Source organism: Neoarius graeffei, chromosome 11 (genome assembly GCF_027579695.1).
Source record: "Neoarius graeffei isolate fNeoGra1 chromosome 11, fNeoGra1.pri, whole genome shotgun sequence".
NCBI lineage: Eukaryota > Metazoa > Chordata > Actinopteri > Siluriformes > Ariidae > Neoarius > Neoarius graeffei.
Window position 1 is genome coordinate 33,039,838 of NC_083579.1, and position 26,083 is coordinate 33,065,920.

At 41.8% G+C, this 26,083-nt stretch overlaps 1 protein-coding gene across 9 annotated transcripts in view; it reads right to left on the reverse strand.

Annotated features, from left to right (window-relative positions):
* Positions 1-4,947: 4,947 nt before the first annotated feature.
* The window catches only part of ston2 (stonin 2), a 176,363-nt gene continuing 155,227 nt past the window's right edge, over positions 4,948-26,083 (reverse strand). For all 9 annotated transcript variants that reach the window (XM_060933719.1, XM_060933721.1, XM_060933723.1 and 6 more), the window contains 2 exons: positions 20,517-20,719; positions 4,948-5,525 (listed from right to left, as the gene is read on the reverse strand). In XM_060933719.1, the coding sequence (XP_060789702.1) occupies positions 5,460-5,525; positions 20,517-20,719 (269 nt within the window). In that variant the 3' untranslated portion in view covers positions 4,948-5,459. The remainder of the gene's footprint in view (positions 5,526-20,516; positions 20,720-26,083) is intronic.

Genomic DNA, 26,083 nt, shown 5'->3' on the forward strand with positions numbered 1-26,083 from the left:
AAGACTGGTTTACCGGAGACTAAATAAGCGTCATCTCTGCTTCTGTTCCCTCCGACACACTACTGCCTCCGCCGAGTGCGCGCGCACTCTGAACTGAATCAGCTCTGCGCATGCGCCGTGCGGCACAAAAAAAAGGCAGCCACCATGAAGGAAGGAGATCCGGAGTTTTCAAACATTTGCTTAAGTGTGAAATCGCAAAATGGTATTCTAGCGAACAACAAAATAGTAAAGATTCAGAAAAACAAATCATTCAGTGATCATTTTAATAGTGTAATTTCATCCGAACTAGGCCTAACGCTCGATTTAGAACTACAAAAAGTCCGTGTGTCGGGCATTTTAAGTACCTTTGTAAAAGTTTTGCAAATGTTGCAGTCAGCATTTAAAATGCTAACTTAAAGTTTTTGTACAAGTTTCAGTTGATTAAACTGTCATTTTTTATTAAATGTGTCTGCTTTTGTAATAAAAAAGTACTGAAAGAAAAAGCAAACACAGCATTGCGATTTCTTATCCATCCATATATAATAAAAAAATCCCTCCCTCCCGAGTGAAAATTTTTTTGCTCACCCGGTGGACAGGAAACTGATTTTTTTTTAAGGATGGCCTAATGCATCCATGACACCTTGTGTAAATCTCAAAGACAGACTGAAAACTAAAAAACGTTAGATTTAAAAAAAAATGCACATTCATAGTGAGGTCACACTGGAATTCAAGTTTAACCTGATTTCTTTTTCCCCCATTTTTTTGTGCAGATTTCATCCCTCTTTCCTCCATTTCCTCACTGCTTCTCCAGAGCAAACCGTTTCACTGCTGAATGTTAAAGAATCTTGTATTAAAATCCACAAGTGAATCTTGGATGGAAATATCAGCATTGTTCCAAAAAAGAAAAAACAAAACAAAAAAACCCATTAGACGCTTGTACTGGTAAGTACTGGATTAGTTAAAAGAGTTAAATCTTCCCAGCACAAAGTGAAGCTCAATCATACAGCTGTTTTTTTTTTCCTGTAATTCATACAGTACTGTACCAACATCTGGGGAGCATGTAAAGAAATTCAGTAACACTTTATCAGGGAACCTTTATGTAACACGATCAAAATTGTGATTACAAAAATAATTACAAATATTACAGAAGACAATATTACTATATAAAAAATGGATAAATTCTCTGAACTAACTTCCAAACTAACTGGAAGAAGCCGTGACCGCTCAGAGCACTCGGGTTCGGGTTCAGGGCTGGGCCGTACGACGACATAACATCCACATGATAAATTGTCACAGTGTGTGTTTTGGAGGTGCTGTGTACATTATATCTTTTTATTCATTTTTTAAAAAATAAACATAAACTGGCTAGAAGCAGCTGGTGTGTAAAATTATTACAGATTACACTTTCTCTTTCAATATTCATTTTACAATCCCGATTCCCAAAAAGTTGGGACAAAGTACAAATTGTAAATAAAAACGGAATGCAATGATGTGGAAGTTTCAAAATTCCATATTTTATTCAGAATAGAACATAGATGACATATCAAATGTTTAAACTGAGAAAATGTATCATTTAAAGAGAAAAATTAGGTGATTTTAAATTTCATGGCAACAACACATCTCAAAAAAGTTGGGACAAGGCCATGTTTACCACTGTGAGACATCCCCTTTTCTCTTTACAACAGTCTGTAAACGTCTGGGGACTGAGGAGACAAGTTGCTCAAGTTTAGGGATAGGAATGTTAACCCATTCTTGTCTAATGTAGGATTCTAGTTGCTCAACTGTCTTAGGTCTTTTTTGTCGTATCTTCCGTTTTATGATGCGCCAAATGTTTTCTATGGGTGAAAGATCTGGACTGCAGGCTGGCCAGTTCAGTACCCGGACCCTTCTTCTACGCAGCCATGATGCTGTAATTGATGCAGTATGTGGTTTGGCATTGTCATGTTGGAAAATGCAAGGTCTTCCCTGAAAGAGACGTCGTCTGGATGGGAGCATATGTTGCTCTAGAACCTGGATATACCTTTCAGCATTGATGGTGTCTTTCCAGATGTGTAAGCTGCCCATGCCACACGCACTAATGCAACTCCATACCATCAGAGATGCAGGCTTCTGAACTGAGCGCTGATAACAACTTGGGTTGTTCTTCTCCTCTTTAGTCCGAATGACACGGCGTCCCTGATTTCCATAAAGAACTTCAAATTTTGATTCGTCTGACCACAGAACAGTTTTCCACTTTGCCACAGTCCATTTTAAATGAGCCTTGGCCCAGAGAAGACGTCTGTGCTTCTGGATCATGTTTAGATACGGCTTCTTCTTTGAACTATAGAGTTTTAGCTGGCAACGGCGGATGGCACGGTGAATTGTGTTCACAGATAATGTTCTCTGGAAATATTCCTGAGTCCATTTTGTGATTTCCAATACAGAAGCATGCCTGTATGTGATGCAGTGCCGTCTAAGGGCCCGAAGATCACGGGCACCCAGTATGGTTTTCTGGCCTTGACCCTTACGCACAGAGATTCTTCCAGATTCTCTGAATCTTTTGATGATATTATGCACTGTAGATGATGATATGTTCAAACTCTTTGCAATTTTACACTGTCGAACTCCTTTCTGATATTGCTCCACTATTTGTCGGCGCAGAATTAGGGGGATTGGTGATCCTCTTCCCATCTTTACTTCTGAGAGCCGCTGCCACTCCAAGATGTTCTTTTTATACCCAGTCATGTTAATGACCTATTGCCAATTGACCTAATTAGTTGCAATTTGGTCCTCCAGCTGTTCCTTTTTTGTACCTTTAACTTTTCCAGCCTCTTATTGCCCCTGTCCCAACTTTTTTGAGATGTGTTGCTGTCATGAAATTTCAAATGAGACAATATTTGGCATGAAATTTCAAAATGTCTCACTTTCGACATTTGATATGTTGTCTATGTTCTATTGTGAACACAATATCAGTTTTTGAGATTTGTAAATTATTGCATTCCGATTTTATTTACAATTTGTACTTTGTCCCAACTTTTTTGGAATCAGGGTTGTAATTTAGTTTTTTTTTTTATAAACACATGAATATATAAAGGCTGTTTATTATAAACTAGCTTATTAATAATTAACATGTTTATCATCGTTTAACATTTTTAATCTCACACTGCTGTATTGCTAGTAATTTGTGGGAAAACTTATATGGAACAATTATTTGCCAAAGGTGACGTGAACAATAAGACGAAGTTGAGGTTCTTATTCACGGATATTCACTGAGCTTGAGGTGGATAATCATTTTAGTATAAATATGCAGGTGATTATTAAAAAATATATAATTAAATAATAATAATAATAATAATAATAATAAAGATGCGGCGCAGACTTGTGTCACTCATCTACGCCGAGTCACATAAAATACTTTGTTTTGAAATGGATAAAATAAATCATAAATCCACCTTACCTTTGAATAGTTTCAGACCAAACTTCGTAGCATTTTTAGTGCTTTTAGGAACGGTGTTTTCTTTCATAATTTGTAATTCTTCATCACTTACGGTGATGAAGCGATTGGTCGCTATTTTGCCGAGTCGCTCGAGGTGATTATCGAGAAATACTCCGAATTTCTCGACCAATCAGCATGCGCGATTTTCTATAATCACCTCTGTATTTATACCAAATCGTGATACAATATGCATATTGTAGACATGACTGAGAATCATGATTATGATTTTTTTTCTCGTATCATTCAGCTCTACTTGGAACATGCGGAATCACGCTCCAATTTAATTTCAGCTCATTTACATGGACTTCCTTTTAGTCCCATTAATTAATGCATGTGTTTATGGTACATACCGTTTATTCATGCAGAAATTTAGACCATGGTGCTGCTGAATCCTCTGTTCTGATTGGTCAGAAGGTGTGGATTGATTTTCTGTAATAGCAGCTCGTTTTGTGGAGCAGGTGGGCCCAATATAAACGGATTTAAAAACGTGTTTACTGGTTGACACGATGTTTATTTAACGTTTATGGAAGGAGTCTTCAGCGTCAGCTGTCAATTTTGTGACGTCTCCAGGACAGAGCTGTTTATGTTTTGGGGATTCTCTGACCCCCCCAAACAGAATGATACTGAATGCCCCCCCAATCTAATGAAGTAAATAAATATGTTAGTTAGGAGATCTTTAACTTAAATGTGATGGCAGAAATCCTATCAAGTTAAAAAACAAAAAGCCTTTTTAAAGTGTAAAATAATGAATATATTAAGCAGTAAATCATAACTGGAGCTTAAACATTCTCTTAGGTACGCTGTTGTGTGATTTAAGGAAATTAGCTCGCAGGCTGATCCAGGCTTCTTGGAGAAGCTGCTACAATTGTTCTGTTTCTGCAGGTCAAATCCCACACAGCGCTGATGTTTGATCGGAAATATGATCCGTTACTTAAAGTGCCATTCCACCATTGGATGTATTCTTTGGCATAAAATACAATATATTTTATGACAACATGACTAGACAGAGAAATCTTTTAGCTTCAGAATGATATATCAAACATAATTTTTTGGCAACGACAAGTATATTAATTTTGTGACCAAAGTCACCTACCCTTTTAATTTCCGCGCGGTAGTGAAACGTGATGTCATCGGCAGGTTCCCCTTCTTGTGTACCACGTGTCGGTCTATTTTTAGACCAGGAAACCCCCAAAGTGAGAGAGTCATTTCTCCTCGTATATGGGGGCCAAAAAATTACGAAAAATTTTGAGTTAATCTTTCAGTTAGCTAGATTTATTGGTATTAGCTAGATTTATTGGTATTATTTTTATCGCGTTCTATCCGCCATTGCTGATAATATGTGCCACGTCACACGGTACACAAGAAGGGGAACCTGCCAATGACATCACGCGCGGAAATTAAAAGGGTAGGTGACTTTGGTCACAAAATTAATATACTTGTCGTTGTCAAAAAATTATGTTTGAGATATCATTTTGAAGCTAAAAGATTTCTCTGTCTAGTGATACCATTTATATATGTTGTCAAAATATATTGTATTTTATGCCAAAGAATACAGCCAATGGTGGAATGGCACTTTAAAACACAAACAAACGTTATCGAACACTGATTGATTTCCCCCCACGAATAAACCTGCATGCTCAATTTTAAGCCTAATGCATTCAAGAGCATCTAAATTTAGACCGAAAACTATATATAGGTAGGGTGCCAAGATTTTTGTACAGTACTGTATACTGTCCGACGTGTATATTTTGCTTTTGAGAAAGAACTGGACTTGCTTGTCTTGAAAGGTTAGTTTATCCTGAAACTACGGTTTGAATCAGAGTTTTGTAACTCGTCCCAGTTCCAAGTTTTTCATAAAGTCATCTCGACTAAATATGTCGAAAAATCCTCATCTCAAAAATCCCACGCTGTCCGCTTTATTTTAACGTCATAGTTCAGTGTTTTCCATCGTTCAAAGTGCAACTGTTAACCCGAGAAAGGCGTAGGCGAAAGGAGCGCTCCCTCATCACTGCTGAGCGCACCGGCCCGCCTGCTCCTGCTCCGTTCCCTTGCTCTTCTGCTCCATCTCCACCTACACACAAGAAAAACCCAGTGAGGAAACAGGTACTGACTTGCAGCGGCCACCAGAGGGCAGTCAAACTCTACAGCTGAACATACTCTTTAATATCTCTTCCTTTCACGACACGATAAAGTAGTTCCACAGCAAATGCCTGGTTGCTAAGCAACAAAGTGTCTCTTGTTATAGATTAAAACATCCTATAGGAAAAATGCTGCCTGGACCACTTTATGCATCAGAAAGTAGCTCACAGGACATCCACACTAACCCTGGCAACATGATTACTGAGCTACTCATTCATATCGGTTATAAAATGGCTCAGAGGTGTTGATAAGGAGATTTATCAACTCATGCAGACTTTATCTTACAAAAGGTGATTTGGGAACGTGGGTCATCTGAACAGTTTAACAAAATCATACCCATGTGTAAATCACGGACTTTTTTAAAACATTGGTTTTCCAAAGGCCGGCATGGTGGTGTAGAGGTTAGCGCTGTCGCCTCACAGCAAGAAGGCCCGGGTTCAAGCCCCGTGGCCGGCGAGGGCCTTTCTGTGCGGAGTTTGCATGTTCTCCCCGTGTCCGCGTGGGTTTCCTCCGGGTGCTCCGGTTTCCCCCACAGTCCAAAGACATGCAGGTTAGGTTAACTGGTGACTCTAAATTGACCGTAGGTGTGAATGTGAGTGTGAATGGTTGTCTGTGTCTATGTGTCAGCCCTGTGATGACCTGGCGACTTGTCCAGGGTGTACCCTGCCTTTCGCCCGTAGTCAGCTGGGATAGGCTCCAGCTTGCCTGCGACCCTGTAGGACAGGATAAAGTGGCTAGAGATAATGAGATGAGATGAGATGGTTTTCCAACATTTTCAGGGCAGAGGAGTTTCCGAAGAGAGTCTGGGGAGGGAATGGCTGTATATAACTGCTATAAGGTAACTGAGAACAGGCACTAACTTGTTTCATAACATTAAATGTAATTATTTAACAATTATTCGCTGAATGCGAGGTGAATAATGATCGAGACGAAGTCGAGGTTATTATTTAACAGTAATTCCACTCAATCTCGTCATACGTGAGCTGACAGCCGATGAGGTGCATAGCACCGAGTTGGCTATAAGCAATGTACAACAAGATCAAGTGGAATTACTGATTTATTCTATCCACATTCACTGGATTTTGAGAAACCAGCTTTTTTTTTAGCAAATTTAATAAATAAAACCTTTATACAAAACGTCCGACAAAATCCTTTCCGCTTAGAATGCAAACAAACTGGTGAAATGACAGTAGCAATTTGTGAAAAATGCTATAATAATAATTCTTGGGAGAAAAAAATTATATATATCTTGCCATCAAATACTTTTCTCCATATTTTGTTGCTTTGTTTTCGACTAGAATTTTTATTTTGTCCTCGGTTGGTTCAGCAACACGCGCCGCCATTTTGTTTTTCTCGACTCATGGTATATGGCTACTCTACTACTAGGCTATCAGCTCAATCAGAGCATGTGATTGCTCATATCCAGTGACTGTGGCTAGAATAATTATAGATAGGCATTTCCACTTTTCAGCTGTTGGCATTCATAAATTATGGAATAACTGATAAACAAGGTTACGTTAATTGGGTTATATTGTTGCGCAAGTGTTTAAAAAGTCGTGTTATGCTTACATATTATATGACCTGACACCAGACCGTTTTTACACCAATATCTGTGCATCCGAAATAAAAGAAGAGTGCAGAGTGCTCCTCTCCATCTTTCCTCATCCTCTCTTCAGTGTCTCAGAGCTCTTCGTTAGTATACTCTGCCTCAAACAGGAACGGACATCGAATTCAAACGCCTCATCCATTTTGCCAATCAGCTAAATATTCAGACATTACTTTGGAAAGGGACTTCATAAATTATGTGTGACTTCTTTGTAAAACGCCGAAAAACAGCGACTCCATCACTGATGCCCCTTTTCCACCAAATCAGTTCCAGGGCTGGTTCAGGGCCAGTGCTGGTGCTGGTTCACAACTCGTTCAACTTGCGAGCCAGCTGAGAACCAGTTTGCTTTTCCATAGCTCGCGGTGCTAAGGGAAGCCACGTCAATTACGTTGTTGTATACGTCAGTTACGTCGCTACGTTTGCATAAACCTTGGCGCGAATATTGAAGCAAAAACAACACGGAAGAAGCAGCAGCAACAGCAACAACAATAATAATAATGGATGACTTCGCGTTTGTACAGCTGCTGCTTCTCGCCGCTTAAAAATGGCGATCTTTCGCGGTCTTGTTATTGTTGCTGGTCTTAACAACTCCGCCCCCCCGCTGACGTAAGCGGTTCTTTCCTCTGGCCCAGCAGAGAGTTGGTGCTAGCCTGGAACCGGTTTTTCTGGCCCCAGAGCCAGTTCTTTGTCAGTGGAAACAGAAAACCCGGTTCCAAACTAAGCACTGGCCCCGAACCAGAGACCGGTTCAGTCAGAGACTGGAAGAAGAGAAAGGTAAAAATGTCTTGCTAAAAAACACCCCAAAAAAACCACCAGTTACTGTGGGATTCTTTCCATGTTGTCAGACACTTAACATTAGGAGCCGGTCACTGGCTAAAAGAAGTGGTTTAGTTTGATGTGGACGTTTGCCCCGAGACCCACACTGTATGGGCATTTTGTTGTTGCCATTTATTGTGCTCCAACTCCCCACTGAACTGATTTCAATCATTTTTGTCCCTTGTAAATATATGGACCCAAGAGATAGAAAAATGTGGCTCAGGTTAAAAAGAAATCCCAAAATTTACCTTTAAAAATGTACAACATTGGGCTTTTGCATCCCAGGCTTTTTGGTTGACCCTGAACCTGCTGAGAAACTCCTCCTACTTTCACAAGTAGAGCTGTTGGGACAGCCCCAAGTTAGGACTGGACGTCAGTGTGTCCAGAAGCTTCTCTCTCCGGGATTGGCATTGCTCATTTGAGGACCACCTGCTGCCATGACACCAGGCTTGTAGTGCTCTAGTCCAGGACTCGGACAGTTCAACTCGTGCCCTAATTTTCAGGACTCATGACTTGACTTTGACTTGAGCACTGATGACTCAGACTCGTAAACTGGAGACGAGAACTTGGATTTTTTGTAACATGCCATAACAACTTGGCAGAAGATATTTCTCATTATCTCTAGCCGCTTTATCCTTCTACAGGGTCGCAGGCAAGCCGGAGCCTATCCCAGCTGACTACGGGCGAAAGGCGGGGTACACCCTGGACAAGTCGCCAGGTCATCACAGGGCTGAAACATAGACACAGACAACCATTCACACTCACATTCACACCTACGCTCAATTTAGAGTCACCAGTTAACCTAACCTGCATGTCTTTGGACTGTGGGGGAAACCGGAGCACCCGGAGGAAACCCACACGGACACGGGGAGAACATGCAAACTCCACACAGAAAGGCCCTCGCCGGCCACAGGGCTCGAACCCAGGACCTTCTTGCTGTGAGGCGACAGCGCTAACCACTACACCACCGTGCCGCCCAGAAGATATTTATATCTACATTAATTTTTGTACTAATTTCGTGCAAGAGAAGCACATTCACCTGTTCATACGTCATGTTCAGGAACAAACTAACGTTAATGGCGCTAAAATGCCTGGAGAGAAGCCCTGAGGATTGTCCACTTTACTTATACTGTACAGACGTCTCATGCAGTGGGAAAAAATGCACTGCTATGTGTTCTATATGTAGAAGAGCTATCGAGGAGACGACGGGGACGACCTCAAACTCCAATCGTCATTTGGTAAGACTTCACCCAGAGAAGGAAGTGACACGCTATGTTCATTGCCCTGTTGATAGCGGCGCTTGCTTGCTGAGCGATGAACTCGCCAGCGTTAACCCTCTCTCATGTTATTTGCCCTGCTGAAAGTGGGTGGGGCTTGTGTCGGACTCGACTCGAAATTTTCTTTAATGACTTGAACACTAGGGACTCGAGACTGGACCCGGACCGGAGGTTTAGTGACTCGACTGCAACACTGCATGACACAGCGCATGTGGTAACCGAGACACTACAATCCCTTTCGTCTCCTCCGGAGGCCTTAGAGCAGTATAAGTGAGCAAGTCTTCCTCAACCTCCACACAGCTTCTAACGCCCTCCTGCGAAGACGAGCCATTTCCTCCACGTCTGAGGAGCTGTAATCGGAGCAGATGTTTGTGGGCGACGGCTCTCGCCACCTTAATGACATGTTTGGATTGTAGCTCAGACAGCAGGTTGCTGGAGGGTGACTGCCTGTCTTTCAGTGACTGTCAAATGGCTGATGATCTTTAGCAGGAAGGTGAGTCATTCCCAAAAGACACACAAATCATTCAAAACAGCCAAATGGGCACCAGCTGCAGCACAAACCACACACTGGGCTTGTGTAGCTTCATCCGTAGTTTAGTTTCGATTTATCATATCTCATCTCATTATCTGTAGCCACTTTATCCTGTCCTACAGGGTCGCGGGCGAGCTGGAGCCTATCCCAGCTGACTACGGGCGAAAGGCGGGGTACACCCTGGACAAGTCGCCAGGTCATCACAGGGCTGACACATAGACACAGACAACCATTCACACTCACATTCACACCTACGGTCAATTTAGAGTCACCAGTTAACCTAACCTGCATGTCTTTGGACTGTGGGGGAAACCGGAGCACCCGGAGGAAACCCACGCGGACACGGGGAGAACATGCAAACTCCACACAGAAAGGCCCTCGCCAGCCACGGGGCTCGAACCCAGACCTTCTTGCTGTGAGGCGACAGCGCTAACCACTACACCGCCGTGCCCAACAAAGTGCAGCAAACCTGAGTGTGCAGCGCAGTATCAGAGAGCGGAGACGAACTCGAGGCGCTGTGGATTACACACTCAAAAAGTATTTGTGACCAAGTACAAAGAAATGGTCACAAAATGACATGGCCGAGGGAAAACTTTTTAGAATGTGTCTCTTTCTTCTGAAAACACAGACCATGTTAGCCGCGGGGTCTTAAAAGTCTTAAATTTAATATTCCAAAATTAAGGCCTTAAAAAGTCTTAAATTGCTTTGCCCAAGTCTTAATTTTTTAAACAAAGGTCTTAAATTTACTCATACTATTCTACAATGTGAAAACGTGGGTTTTGTGTAACATCAGTGAATTTCTTGGAGTACGCGCAAAGAAAGAAACAATATTGATACATTTTCGCGCTGGCGCAATCGTTGGAGTTCGTGGTGGAGAGGAGACTCGGCGAATCGCAGCATGGGGAAGTGTCGTTTTAATCAGCAGTGGCTTTCAGATGAAAGATATCGTGATTGGGTGAGGGAGGTTCCTGGAAGCGACATTGAAGCAAGATGCTGTGTTTGTCGAAAGACCTTCAAGTTGTCCACTATAGGTCATTTCGCTTTGGAGTCTCACATGAAGAGCTCAAAGCACATTGCATCTGCCCTCCACCTCCACCAGCCCATCGCTCAGTTCTGCACGGTTCAATCTGCGAATGCACCTGGAGTTGGCACTAGCACCGCTGTCGAACGTCAGCAGCATCAGCCAAGCCAGACACCATCGGCAAGGCTAGCAACAACACAAGGGCCGAGCAGCGGCATGATGGGTGTCGGTGGAACCCCGACACTTCGGGCAGAGGTGCTCTGGATTTTAAAAACAATTACGGAACACCACTCGTACAGCTCGAATGAGGGCATAAGCGAACTCTTTAAGGCTGTGTTCCCAGACTCGGAAGTCGCTACAACATTCTCCTGTGGAAAAAACAAAACGTCTTACATAACACAATTCGGTCTTGCTTGTCTTGAATGTGAAGATTTGACAAGCAATGCACATAATGACTTTTAAGTATATAACTTTTATAATAAAAGTATTTTTACTTTTAAACATTTGTCATTATTGTGAATTTGATCTGGAGTTCTACAACCGCATAATGGCTGCGATGTAGGTCTTAATTCTCATTTAAGTGGTCTTAAAAAGGTCTTAAATTTATGGTGGTCAAACCTGGGGAAGGGCGGCACGGTGGTGTAGTGGTTAGCGCTGTCGCCTCACAGCAAGAAGGTCCGGGTTCGAGCCCCGTGGCCGGCGAGGGCCTTTCTGTGTGGAGTTTGCATGTTCTCCCCGTGTCCGCGTGGGTTTCCTCCGGGTGCTCCGGTTTCCCCCACAGTCCAAAGACATGCAGGTTAGGTTAACTGGTGACTCTAAATTGAGCGTAGGTGTGAATGTGAGTGTGAATGGTTGTCTGTGTCTATGTGTCAGCCCTGTGATGACCTGGCGACTTGTCCAGGGTGTACCCCGCCTTTCGCCCGTAGTTAGCTGGGATAGGCTCCAGCTTGCCTGCGACCCTGTAGAAGGATAAAGCGGCTACAGATAATGAGATGAATGAGATGAAACCTGGGGAAACCCTGCAGACCCTGATCTAACTCAAAGTAAAATTTTCCAAAATGGAGGAGGCAAGAAAGATCACTCATTTAAATTGAATGCTAGTAGATTAACAGTTATCCTATACTGTAGGTAGATTAACATGAACCAACAGGATATACACACCCTCCACTTTATTCGGAATACCTGTACGCCTGCACATTCATCTCATCTCATCTCTAAAATCAGCCAATCATGCTGATACGGGTCAAGAGATTCTGGAAATGTTCACCAAAAAAAAAAAAAAAAAGGGCAGGGATCTCAGTGAGTTTCAGTGTGGAATGGTTGTTGGTGCCAGATGGGCTGGTTTGAGTATTTGAGGAACTGCTGGTCTCCTGGAAATTTCACACGAATCGTGCTAACACAAAAAATAAATAAATAAATAAACCAGTGAGTTGAAAACAGCTTGTTGATAAAACGGGTCAAAGGAAAATATCCAGATAGGTTTGAGCTTCCAGGAAGTCCATAGTAACTCATATAACGAGACCGTCAATGATGACGTAGCTCACTCCGGCCCCGTCTAGTCCAGAAGAAACGATCTGAAGTGGGCCACCTTGCACAATAATTCTTGCAAGCTACATACACCCTAGGAATACCGACCTATTCGGCAGAAAAAAAAAAAAATCCAAAACGGCGAAGAACTGACCGAGAAGAAGCGATTTTTGTTGAACTGCTCATTAAGGCTTTATTAGTCCATCACTTCATTAATTAAGCAAATCTGGGTAGAAGTTATATGCACCCTAGGTACCCCTCTACCTTCATGCTGGAAAGAATCAAAATTGGTGAAGAATTGAGGGAGAAGAAGCGATTTGTGATGAAGCTGCTCGTTAGGGCTTAATGACTCCATATCTTCATTATTAACTGCAATTACGCAAATTTGTGTAGAAGCCATATGCACCCCAGGCAGACCTACCTTCCTGGCAAAACGAATAAAAATCAGTGAAGAATCCAGAGAGAAGAAGCGATTTTCATGAAATGTGGACGACGCCGGACGGACGACGGATAACACATGATGGCATGAACTCCTCACCCGTCGGCCGGATGAGCTAATCAGTCTTTACATCCGTGGTGAGCAGAAAAGCATCTCAAAATGCATATCAGGTGTTGAGGCGGATGGGCTACAACAGCAGCCAAGAACAGGAATGTGAGGCCATCATGGGCACAAAGACACCCAAACTGGACGACGCATAACACAGTTCCTGTATGAACCATCGCAGAAGAAAATCACAAAGCTCTTTAGCTATCGTTATGATTAACTGATACATCAATAACAACGAAGATGAATTCGAGGATGACTTTGACCCAAAAAAGACTGATACTGAATTCGACATGGAAAGTGCTCAGCTGCCGATTCCACGAATGTCAGCCAAGTGAAAGCTTGAAAGGGGAGTCACATTTTTATCTTTTAATGATCTTTCTGTAGTACGGAAGCTGCGAGAGGCCCTTCATATAATCTTTTTTTATTCACCTTGTTATCCCGAGATAACGACATAATTAATTCAGGATCTCGAGAAAACAACACAACTAATTCGAGATCTCGAGAAAAAAAAAAATTATTCCGTGATCTCGAGAAAACAAGACAATTATTCCGTGATCTCGAAAAAAAACAATTATTTCATGATCTCGAGAAAACAGCTGAGATTTCTAGCAGAGCTGCGCCCCCTGTGGGTCAGACAACGAAGACTTAGAAATTGGCGGGCCAGTCTTCTGCGGAGGTGCCGCGGACTAATTTTGAAATTATCCCTTATTAAAAGACTTAATGCAATCTCTCCCTGTGTCAACCCCTGATCAAAATATTGCCTTATTAGGTGATCGATTATTCCAGACATTCTAATGACCAAAGTTGCGTCTATACAGAATGAGAAATAGCCCCAAAGTCAGCATATCACAAGTCTCTTGGCGCACCTGAATGAACCATTTCTCAGCTGTTTACTCGAGATCATGAAATAATTGTTTTGTTTTCTCAAGATCTCAAAATAATGGTTTTGTTTTCTCAAGATCTCGAATTAGTTGTGTTGTTTTCTCGAGATCCTGAATTGATTATGTCGTTGTCTCGGAATAACGGTTTTGTTTTCTCGAGATCTCGAATTAGTTGTGTTGTTTTCTCGAGATCCTGAATTAATTATGTCGTTATCTCGGAATAACGGTTTTGTTTTCTCGAGATCTCGAATTAGTTGTGCTGTTTTCTCGAGATCCTGAATTAATTATGTCGTTATCTCGGAATAACGGTTTTGTTTTCTCGAGATCTCGAATTAGTTGTGCTGTTTTCTCGAGATCCTGAATTAATTATGTCGTTATCTCGGAATAACGGTTTTGTTTTCTCGAGATCTCGAATTAGTTGTGCTGTTTTCTCGAGATCCTGAATTAATTATGTCGTTATCTCAGGATAACGGTTTTGTTTTCTCGAGATCTCGAATTAGTTGTGTTATCTCGGAATAACGGTTTTGTTTTCTCGAGATCTCGAATTAGTTGTGTTGTTTTCTCGAGATCCTGAATTAATTATGTCGTTATCTCAGGATAACAAGGTGAATAAAAAAAAGATTATATGAAGGGCCTCTCGCGGCTTCCGTACTGTAGTGTGTCGTGGATGTTGTTATTGAGTATACATATCAAAGTCTTACAGAAGCTTAACATTACTTTTTTATTCACTGTATGGGCAATGTATAGCACTGAAGGCACACAAGTACGCAACCGTAAACCAGGAACAGATGTTCGTCACATTCAGTTCCAAGACAGACAAAGAACTGACATGTAATTAATGTGTACAGACGCATATAGGCCTTTCTTTTTCATGCCTTTTATTTTTAAACCGGCAAGCATAGTGCCTACAGTGGCTGCAGGTGACAGGCTAGACTAAATTTAATGAAAGAGACCGAATATCTTCTGCTGTATTGGTTTCCTACAGCTCAATGAACTCATCTTTTTTTCCAGCTGCACATGCCAGACTGGGCCTGATAGAACAATGTGCTATCACCTTTTTGTACCCAAAGAAATGATCCAGGTGGTCATCTAGTCACACTTTCCTCATCTGGACTTCTGCTAGCTAGGCAGCGCTATCTCTACAAACACAAACCTTTTGGATCTGAGCCCTACAAGGATGTAACATGCCTATCCTCTGGATCAGAGGATAAAGAGAACCAGGTACAGGTACATAAAGGACAAGAAGGCCAGAGTTGAGATAATGGATGTGCGGAGGATGTGTATGTTGGCATGGCAGAGGGGTGAAAAAGTGGTGGTGTTGGGGGGTGGGGGTCTTTTGACCTTTTCAAGGAACTTGAGTTTTGGTACTGTTGACTGAGTGAGAGAATACATTGAGGATACAAGGAGAAAAATCCTGTTTTGGGTCTTCATTTTGTAAATATGTTGACATGTTCCTAAAAAGGTAACTTCATTTTAATATCTTTTTTTGGAAGCATGTTGCTAAAGAGTTTATGTCGTAAACCTTACAAGCAAATATCTCCGTTTCTAACTTTTCATAAAAGTAACATCTGACTACTTCAAACGCCCATCTCAGTGGTATATTGGTCACGTCTTGATTATATTTAAATAACATTGGCTAGCTTTGTTTTTTTTATTTCATGGTATATCAGAAATATCCCATTCAGTTAGCATGATATTGAACAAGACTCATCTTCAACTCGTTCAGTATCATGCTAGCCGAAAGGAACATATCTGATATACCACGAAAAAAGCCAGCCATTATTATTACCTCGCCCGGGACGGAGTCCACCAGGGGGCGAGGTATTGTTTTCGGTCGGCTTTGTTTCTTTCTTTGTTTTTTTGTTAACGATTTTACGGGAAAACGGCTGGATTAATCTTCAGGATAGATGGGCGCTGGTCTCAAATAGAACCTCCAACATTTTGAGGGTCACCCGGTCAAGGTGACCAAAAAAGGTAAAAGAATTAAAAAAAAATAAAAAGCTCTCGGGGGCGGCACAGTGGTGTAGTGGTTAGCGCTGTCGCCTCACAGCAAGAAGGTCCGGGTTTGAGCCCCGTGGCCGGCGAGGGCCTTTCTGTGCGGAGTTTGCATGTTCTCCCCGTGTCCGCGTGGGTTTCCTCCGGGTGCTCCGGTTTCCCCCACAGTCCAAAGACATGCAGGTTAGGTTAACTGGTGACTCTAAATTGAGCGTAGGTGTGAATGTGAGTGTGAATGGTTGTCTGTGTCTATGTGTCAGCCCTGTGATGACCTGGCGACTTGTCCAGGGTGTACCCCGCCTTTCGCCCGTAGTCAGCTGGGATAGGCTCCAGCTTGCCTGCGACCCTGTAGAACAGGATAAAGCGGCTAGAGATAATGAGATGAGATGAAAAAGCTCTCAGCTCAGACTGCAGGAGTGCTGCCTTGGAAAGACTCCTCCCACAAACATGCTGATTGGATCACTGCCTGCCTCATTTACATACACCGTTGTCATTGGATGGTTTCTTGGTTCGTTTACATACACAAAGGAAGGGGTTTTGGCCACGCCCACTTTTAAACCCCATTGATAAAAACGTCCCCGCTCTGTAGATTTATTATTATAAATATAAATAAATGGACTAGACTAAAGAAATCACTTTCAGACATGTTTATGCTTATTACCGAGGGAAAGTGTGTTCCACTGAGCTCTAACGCCGGGCCTTTTCCGAGAAATAAGAGTTTGGGTCATGGCGACAGCGTGTGTATGTCAGCCTCAGTTCGGAGGTTTCAGTTTGGAAAACTGTTAGAGGTAAGAGTAGAATAATATAAAGTACACACACTTGGTATATTTTACTTCTGTGATTTTTAAATTGTTCATTTTTGGATTACGCTTCATTTTTGTGGCTACTGCCTCAGAGTAGACATGGTATCAGAAAACAATTTTATTTATAAGCAGTAGCCACATGGACCCATAGGGTAACTATTTTTTATTTTTTTGAGATCTTTTCCTTCATGTTCATCATAAGTGCTACCGGGCGAGGTTTGTTTTGCCTGGCAACACTTAATAATAATAATAATAATAATAATAATAATACACATTTGATGGACTAATTATAAGAAAGCGCATTTTTCTCTTTCAAAATTCTCTCAAAATCTTCCATATTTAACGAAGCAAACCTTGCGGCCATGTTTGTTTACAAACCGTCACTGTCAAAAGTCGCTCGCTAGCATGGAAGTTACAGTATGTGTAATACGCATCTTAGAAGGGAATAGAATACATGTTTTTATTCCATCGAAAACATGTCCTGTATGTATAATGGTGATGATACACGGGGCAAGTTTTTGGGCAATGTTGCCGAGCAATGTTGCTGGCAACGGGCAACTAGGTGAGACACAGGGCAACTTTTCAGGGCAACTAACAATGGGCAACAACAGTTAGCAACGGCAGTTTACAGTTAGCTAAAACAAATCAATGTCTTAATTTTTGCTGTGACCATTTAATCAAGCTGTCTGTTGTTTTTTAGAGCTTTGGTGAGATAAATTCCTCCATATAGAATATTAAAATAACAACTTACCGGCGTAAAAACAGATGAGGAGTCTCTCCATCTCTTCACTCCACTGACACTGAGCGGCCGCCATATTTGTTTGAAATTTCTGATCCGAACCTCACCGGAGGTCACATGACTCGATACTCGCGTTCTGATTGGCTTATCTCAAAAAGTTGCCAGAGATTATCAAAACCATTCAGAAAGAAACATTGTTGCCCAATCTCAATAGAAAAGAGTCAAAACGCAATTGCCCAGCAACATTGCTCGGCAACATTGCCCAAAAAGTTGCCCCGTGTATCATCACCATAATATTATATTCCATTACATGGCCTTTATCCAGAGCAACGTACAACAAGTGCAAAAGTCAGGTATACAAAAGTGCTGAACTTCTAGACGAGAAAGTTCTCGCGGTAACTGAACAAGTGACAGAATAACACGGAGTGTAATATTCTGTTGAAGTACCAACACTCAACAAACAGCCAAGGGAAAAAAAAAAAAACCAATTCAATGATACAAATGAGCTGACAAAGTACAACTAAACAGAGAAAAATAAAACTCCAACGGCTAACACCAGGCTAGACAGTACACAGCCTGGGTTGGTCTAGCTCAAGACGCAGTTACAGTGGGCAGGGATCTATGCATCACCGGAAAGATTCTTTTAATGGCCGGCTTTTCATGAAAACACAACTCAACTTTGAAAATTTGACCCATGTGACCGGTTTTGTAATGGAGGGTCACGTGTGTTACTATAGACTTCCTCGCAGCTCAGATCAAGTTTGGTCTCTCAAGTGTTTCAGCCTGCAGACCCAGGATGTTTTTTGTTTTTCGCACCATTCTGTAGAAACTCCAGGGACTGCTGTATGTCGGGGGGGGGGGGGTCGCCAGAGATCAGCAGTTGTTCAAATACTCAAACCAGCCCATCTGCTATGAACACTCATGCCACAGTTAAATTATGATAGAGAGCACATTGGTCCCCCTGTTGTGATGTTTGACGTGAGCATTACAACTCTTGACATTTATCCGCGTGATTTTTTTCTCCCTCATTACGCTGCAGCCACATTGTTGGGCGGCTTATAACTGCATGAATGTACAGGTGTTCCTAATAAAGTGGAGGGTGAATGTATTTGCCCTCTGGAGATTTTCCCACGTTATTATTATTATTAATCATTAAAAATGAGAAGGGGAAAGGGAAAAAATTATTTTAGAAGTATACTTGGACCTTGAGACACTGAGGTTTGGGACGCTTACTAATTGCATTCAAATGCTTTGTGATGGTTTCCAGTGAAAATGTACTTAAACGGTGGCACAATTCAACCGCAAAAATAAATAAACAAATAAATAAATACATTTTATATATACAGTGGGGCAAAAAAGTATTTAGTCAGCCACCAATTGTGCAATTTCTCCCACTTAAAAAGATGAGAGAGGCCTGTAATTTTCATCATAGGTATACCTCAACTATGAGAGACAGAATGGGGGGAAAGAATCCAGGAAATCACATTGTAGGATTTTTAATGAATTAATTGGTAAATTCCTCGGTAAAATAAGTATTTGGTCACCTACAAACAAGCAAGATTTCTGGCTCTCACAGACCTGTAACAACTTCTTTAAGAGGCTCCTCTGTCCTCCACTCGTTACCTGTATTAATGGCACCCGTTTGAACTCGTTATCAGTATAAAAGACACCTGTCCACAACCTCAAACAGTCACACTCCAAACTCCACTATGGCCAAGACCAAAGAGCTGTCAAAGGACACCAGAAACAAAATTGTAGACCTGCACCAGGCTGGGAAGACTGAATCTGCAATAGGTAAGCAGCTTGGTGTGAAGAAATCAACTGTGGGAGCAATTATTAGAAAATGGAAGCCATACAAGACCACTGATAATCTCCCTCGATCTGGGGCTCCACGCAAGATCTCACCCCGTGGGGTCAAAATGATCACAAGAACAGTGAGCAAAAATCCCAGAACCACACGGGGGGACCTAGTGAATGACCTGCAGAGAGCTGGGACCAAAGTAACAAAGGCTACCATCAGTAACACACTACGCTGCCAGGGACTCAAATCCTGCAGTGCCAAATGTGTCCCCCTGCTTAAGCCAGTACATGTCCAGGCCCGTCTGAATTTTGCTAGAGAGCATTTGGATGGAGGATTGGGAGAATGTCATATGGTCAAAATAGAACTTTTTGGTAAAAACTCAACTTGTCGTGTTTGGAGGAGAAAGAATGCTGAGTTGCATCCAAAGAACACCATACCTACTGTGAAGCATGGGGGTGGGAACATCATGCTTTGGGGCTATTTTTCTGCAAAGGGACCAGGATGACTGATCTGTGTAAAGGAAAGAATGAATGGGGCCATGTATCGTGAGATTTTGAGTGAAAACCTCCTTCCATCAGCAAGGGCATTGAAGATGAAACATGGCTGGGTCTTTCAGCATGACAATGATCCCAAACACACCGCCCGGGCAACGGAGGAGTGGCTTCGTAAGAAGCATTTCAAGGTCCTGGAGTGGCCTAGCCAGTCTCCAGATCTCAACCCCATAGAAAATCTTTGGAGGGAGTTGAAAGTCCGTGTTGCCCAGCGACAGCCCCAAAACATCACTGCTCTAGAGGAGATCTGCATGGAGGAATCGGCCAAAATACCAGCAACAGTGTGTGAAAACCTTGTGAAGACTTACAGAAAACGTTTGACCTCTGTCATTGCCAACAAAGGGTATATAACAAAGTATTGAGATGAACTTTTGTTATTGACCAAATACTTATTTTCCACCATAATTTGCAAATAAATTCTTTAAAAATCAGACAGACAATGTGATTTTCTGGATTTTTTTTCTCATTCTGTCTCTCATAGTTGAAGTGTACCTATGATGAAAATTACAGGCCTCTCTCATCTTTTTAAGTGGGAGAACTTGCACAATTGGTGACTGACTAAATACTTTTTTGCCCCCCTGTATGTGTGTTGCTCAGTGCTTTCAGAAGCTCTCTCACTAGCAACTGTCTCTCGTTGCATGTTTACGAATACCTCTGTATTCATGTGCAATTCATACTCCCTTGTCCTTATTTCTAATGATCACACTCGATTAGACTGTTCTGCACACTCAGGTCAGCCTTCTTCTATAAAAGATCCTGTATAAACACCATGGTAACCACACACACACACACACACACACACACACACACACACACGAACAGAGTACCTGGTAGGAGTAGTGTGCTTTGTACGTGATCCACTTCTTTAGCTCGGCCCTGTCTCGGACAGACAGAGAGCGGACGGTGGTCTTCGAGGCCGAAGCGGCAGGCGTGTCGAACTCCACCTCCAACATGCTCTGGAACTTGGGTGGCACCTCCCAGTCCGAGCCCAGCTCCAAACGGCAGAAGAAGGTGTGAGGGTGACCAAATGCTGATGAACAACAACACACTGGCTTAAACAGGTGCACACTTTCCAAAACAATACTATTTGACAAAGTAATACTCTAAGCTAGTTACTTCCTACATTATGGAGTTTTATTGGAAACAAAACACAGAACCAACAAACGCTATGTTCACATGCAACCTAATAACCGTGCCTTTGAACAAGGGAAGAGACACTATCCGTTTAAAGCAGGCATGTAATGATATATTGTGTAATAATACATCATGATACAAATTTATGACGATATGAATCGATGAAAAAAAAAAGCTCATCACAATCATCATCAGGCTGCATAGTCTTAAGTTTTTTTTTTTCCATGCTGTAATTGCATTGGTTAAATAATAACATACAATAGCAGGACTGTGCTTGACTTCACCCAAGGCAGAAGTAACACAGCTCTAAAACCAGGGAAAAAAGAAAAAATAAGGGGGGGGGGGGGCAAGACCTCAAGGAGCTATTGTGTGATTGACTGTACAAATAGATTTAAAAAGAAATCGGACATCTCTTTTTACAGACTGCAGAAAGCTCAAGAAAAGAGAAGCAAATGGAGGTAGTATAAATGTTTAAAAAGTTTAAGTAAATGCCTACTTTTTATTCACTTTTCTTCATTTTTAATAAAAGGAATATTTTAGTTAATATGCCATTACATTTTACTCCAACCTTTTACAGTAAATGTGGGTCAATTCTTGGTTATTAGGAAAATTATTATTACTTTTTTTAAATTTAACAAAGTGAGTATTTAAGTTGATAAAGAACAGGAAAATAAATATGTTGCATTTTTGATAAAATTGTGTTCAATTTTATTCCCCCAAAAAATGTGGACGAGTTGAACGTGCCTAATTTAAAATCACATTTAATAGAACATCCAAGAAACAAGTTTGTCCTTTTTTCCACTCTGTGCAAGTTAAGATTTATTTAAAAAAAAAAAAACACACACAAACTCCATCAAGAAGACGTTCCCTTAAAAGTTACGACTTTATCTCTGTTACAAAGTACTGACACCAGAGACTCCTTCCATAAACGTTAAACACCTCGATCCAGAAACACTCACCATATCAACAATTACACTTTTTTAATCCATTTATCTGGAAGCGGCCGCCGTACAAGTCGTTGTGAATGAGCTGTTACTATAGAAACGGCCTGAAGAACAAGTGCTGTTATAGAAAATGAATAAGTGTTTTGTAACTAAGCAGATAGATACAGAGTATTTCAAGAAAAAAAAACATGATGCATTTAAGAACTGATAATCCTCAAAATTGTTGCTTCTCCACATCAGGCAGTAATTACGACAGGTAAACTCTCACCTCCATCCGGAACCCGACCATCTGCACTGTTCTCCCTGCTCCGATTCAGCTCATCAGATGATTACTGAGCCATTCTAGAGTTCAGGTTTTGTATTTGTTTTTTGTTTTTAAATACAGGCCAAACTGAAAACTGTGCACGGCAGGGTTCCCGTGAGACGGGGACTGAGAACCACTTGTGGTAAAAAGAACTGCGAGTTCCAGACCGCAGCATGACGTTATGATACTGGGCCGACTTCCCAGGCACAAATTATACATGGTCTAAACGACATGCGCATTGGGAATTCTCTCCGCTTTTACAGTCTAAAAGTAAACACAAGCTGTTCAGAAAACAAAGCATATGTCTACGTTAACACAACAATCTGAAAATCGTAATTAAAACATGATCGGGGACGAAAAAGACAACAAACGTCTTACACGGAGAGCTACAGTAGAAAAGGGTTTTGTGTTGAAGAAAGAAACGGATCAGGTGGAAAAGGGGAAAAAAACAAAAAACAAAAAAACAAATGAGAACTTGCTGTGTGTGGGAATGCATTGAGGGAGATGCAAAATGAAAAGAAAAGCTGTGGGTGTGTGACCTAATGAATAATGACAGCTGGGGCTTTGTCCAGCCGGTCTGACACACAGCGAGGAAACCCTGCTGATCCGCAACTGAAAGGTTGGAAGCACAGGGCCTACTGAATGCTAACCCTACACACACAGAAAAGTACGATTGTTAATAAGTGCTTTCTCTGCTTCTGCACACACACACACTCAGGAATGCATACAGTGACTTGCAAAAGTATTCATACCCCTTGAACTTTTTCACATTTTTCCACCTTACAACCACGAACTTAAAAGTTTTTTTTATTGAGATTTTATGTGATAGACCAACACAGAGTAGCACATAATTGTGAAGTGAAACGAAAATGATAAATGGTCTTCAAAATTTTAAACAAATAAAAATCTGAAAAATGCGATGTGCATTAGTATTCAGCCCCCCTGCGTCAATACTTTGTAGAGCCACCTTTTGCTGCAATTACAGCTGCAAGTCTTTTGTGGTACAGTATGGCTACGTTCACACTGCAGGCTGAAGTGACTCAAATCCGATCTTTTCGCCCATATGTGACCTGTATCCGATCTTTTATTGACAATATGAACGACACAGATCCGATTTTTTCAAATCCGACCCAGGCCGTTTGGATATGTGGTCCTAATTCCGATTCCTATCCGATCTTTTCATATGCGACTTCAGTCTGAACCGCCAGGTCGCATTCATCCGACTTACACGTCATCAACAAGCCACAAACATCACTATTCTGCGCTGAAGTAGGCGGCGGGTCTCTCAAAAAAAGTTACAACAACATGGCGCATGACATCAATGCGAGGGACGCTTCGGGCTGTGAAGGTTCTGAATCTTCTCAATGGAAGGACGCAGAGGTTAGGGAGCTGATTTCCATTTGGGGGGATGCAGCTATTCAAGCTAGATTGGATGGGTCATACCGCAACCGGGCGGTTTTACTTCCATAAACACTGGCCATGCTCACTGCGTGTGACGTCGTCGTATCCTGCAATGCGCATGCGGAACACTTTTAGGTCGCTTTTCGTTCATACTGAGGATCACATACAAGTCGCATATATTTGTTAATGTGAACGACCTCACAAAAAAATCGGATTTCACAAAAAAATCGGAATTGAGCATTAAGCCTTGCAGTGTGAACGTAGCGTATGTCTCTACCAGCTTTGCACATCTAGACTAGGGATGGCGAAAACTAAAAAAAAATCTTGACCGACCACCGAGCCTCATTACCCGGTTAAAGTGCTGATGACACGTTTTTGACATCTTTGGTGATGTTTTATAACATAAAAAGTAATTCCCGATGATCCATATATTAATTCACGAAGGTGCCTATTTTACAAGTTATGATAAAAAACGCGGCTATTTGGGCAAATTTGATGGGGCTGCAGCACCCAGGAGACGAATGACGAGGAGGAGCTATATGACGTCAGCGAAAGAACCTTCCTCCTAACTTACCAGTTTGTTGTTGATGCGACAGGTGTTCAGTTTGTTGTTATTAGTATTATTATTATACATTATTATACATTATTTTATATATATATAGTTATTATGCCTTCGCGTTGTGTTGCCGGCTTTTTCTCCAAAACCTACAAGGATGGGGTACTGTAAGTTTATTCAAGTTTCCCAGAGATCCCGAGCTGCATGCGAAGTGGGTGAAGCAAGTCAGGCGCACTCGTGACAAGTGGGAGCCCTCACCAACATCCGTCCTGTGCTCTGAACACTTCGATTTGGATTGTTTTGACACCCTTCCCAGCTTAAAAGAATCTCTTGGGTGTTCAGTTCAGCACAAACGTGTGTTACTACCATCAGCAGTGCCTATTGCCTGTTGCCAGATACTGCTGAAGTTTTCCAGCCCAAAATATGTTCAAAACCCACCAAAATGCACTTGAAACCCCCCAACTGGGCGGGATTCCTCCCAATCTGGCAACACTGCCAGTATTCCGGAGGGGGTCTACTAGTAGCTATGCCGGATCCAAAGACAGTCCTCCTGTCAGAACATGTGTTGTGAAACGACATAAGATAAAGGTATGTAGAGCTATAGATTCTACATGATAATCATAAATGTAATCATAAAGTCGGCGTGATATCAGTCATGTATTTGCTTGTGAAAGCTTGCGGCTTTCATGTAACTGCCGCCTAGCAACGAGAGGCAAAGGGTAAAGAGGGTAGACTATCATAGATTCTATTCGGAAGAGATCAACACAATTCTAGACACCCAGAAGAGGAAGAGCTAGCACTAGAGAGTTCACCGGCGTTTTCATGCGCCATTTCCATTGAGTCGAACCAGAGTAGAACAGCCAGTGAACCGCAGCGTGTTCTCCCGCTGACGTCACAACATGGCTGCGAGCCACGGACCCAGTTTTCTTGCGCTGTGCAATTAAAAGTTGGATATTTGCGTAACAACAGCTTCTTTTCACGTAATTATAACAGAAATCTAACATGTTTGCCATGTTGTATAGTTTATTTAAGAAATTGCATAGAGTCATGTTCGTGTCATCAGCCCTTTAAAGTCGGTTAACCTAGGAGTTTAAACAGGGATGCAAACGGCGCGCCTTTTTCACGGCTCGTGCAGATCCGATTTTTTTTTGGGGGGGGGGGGTCTGAATAATTTCATCAGAGTAAATTCTGTATTAAAATTACTACATAAGCAAATGCCGTTACAGTCCATGAAAAAGCCGTGAAAAAGCCGGCATCTGCGCCTTTAGTTTGTGTGGAGAGATATAATCTGCAATAACATGCATTGTTGGCTACAGACCGAAACATACTTTCAGAATGCAATGGCCAAGGCAGGACTAAACTCCATGTGCCTTCTAATAATAATAAAAAAAAAAAAAAAACAGAATAGTAATTTGTAAGCTAAAAAGCCTGTGTCTACACTTTTGGTGCGTTCATGTGCTATGGGAATTATGGTAAATACCAAACGCCGACATGGAAAGCACACATGAACGCCCCCTCTTGTGGTATTTTCCACTGGGCAACTCGTAGAAAATTTTGATACACGAGTTGCCGAGATGAGATGAACTTTAACCTTTTCAACATGGCAGCGAGCGGTACAAGACACTTGAATGGTAAGCATTGTACGCTACTAAAGTTTTTTTTTACTAGTGGGTAGTTTTTGGTGTCTATGCAATATTGCGTCATTAACAAGTGTAATATAATACGTTAGAAATCCGTTTCCTTTAAAAATGTGTTATGGTTTGTTTTTACCTATCCAGAGCAGACGCTATTGCTAACGATAGCTAACTAACTATTGCTAACTAGCAGTCCGCATCCTTTGTCAACAACAACAAAAGCATGTGAACACAACACACTGGTAAATACCACTTACCAACTGGAAAATATCATCTTCCCATAGCACATGAACGCAGCATTTTTTTTCTTTCGCCGAGTGGCAGCTGTGTTCAACTGGGGCGGGACATGACTGAATGGGTGTTTCTGATTTGTCAGCCGTCTTTAACTGGGGCGGGACATGACTGAATGGGCGTTTCTGAT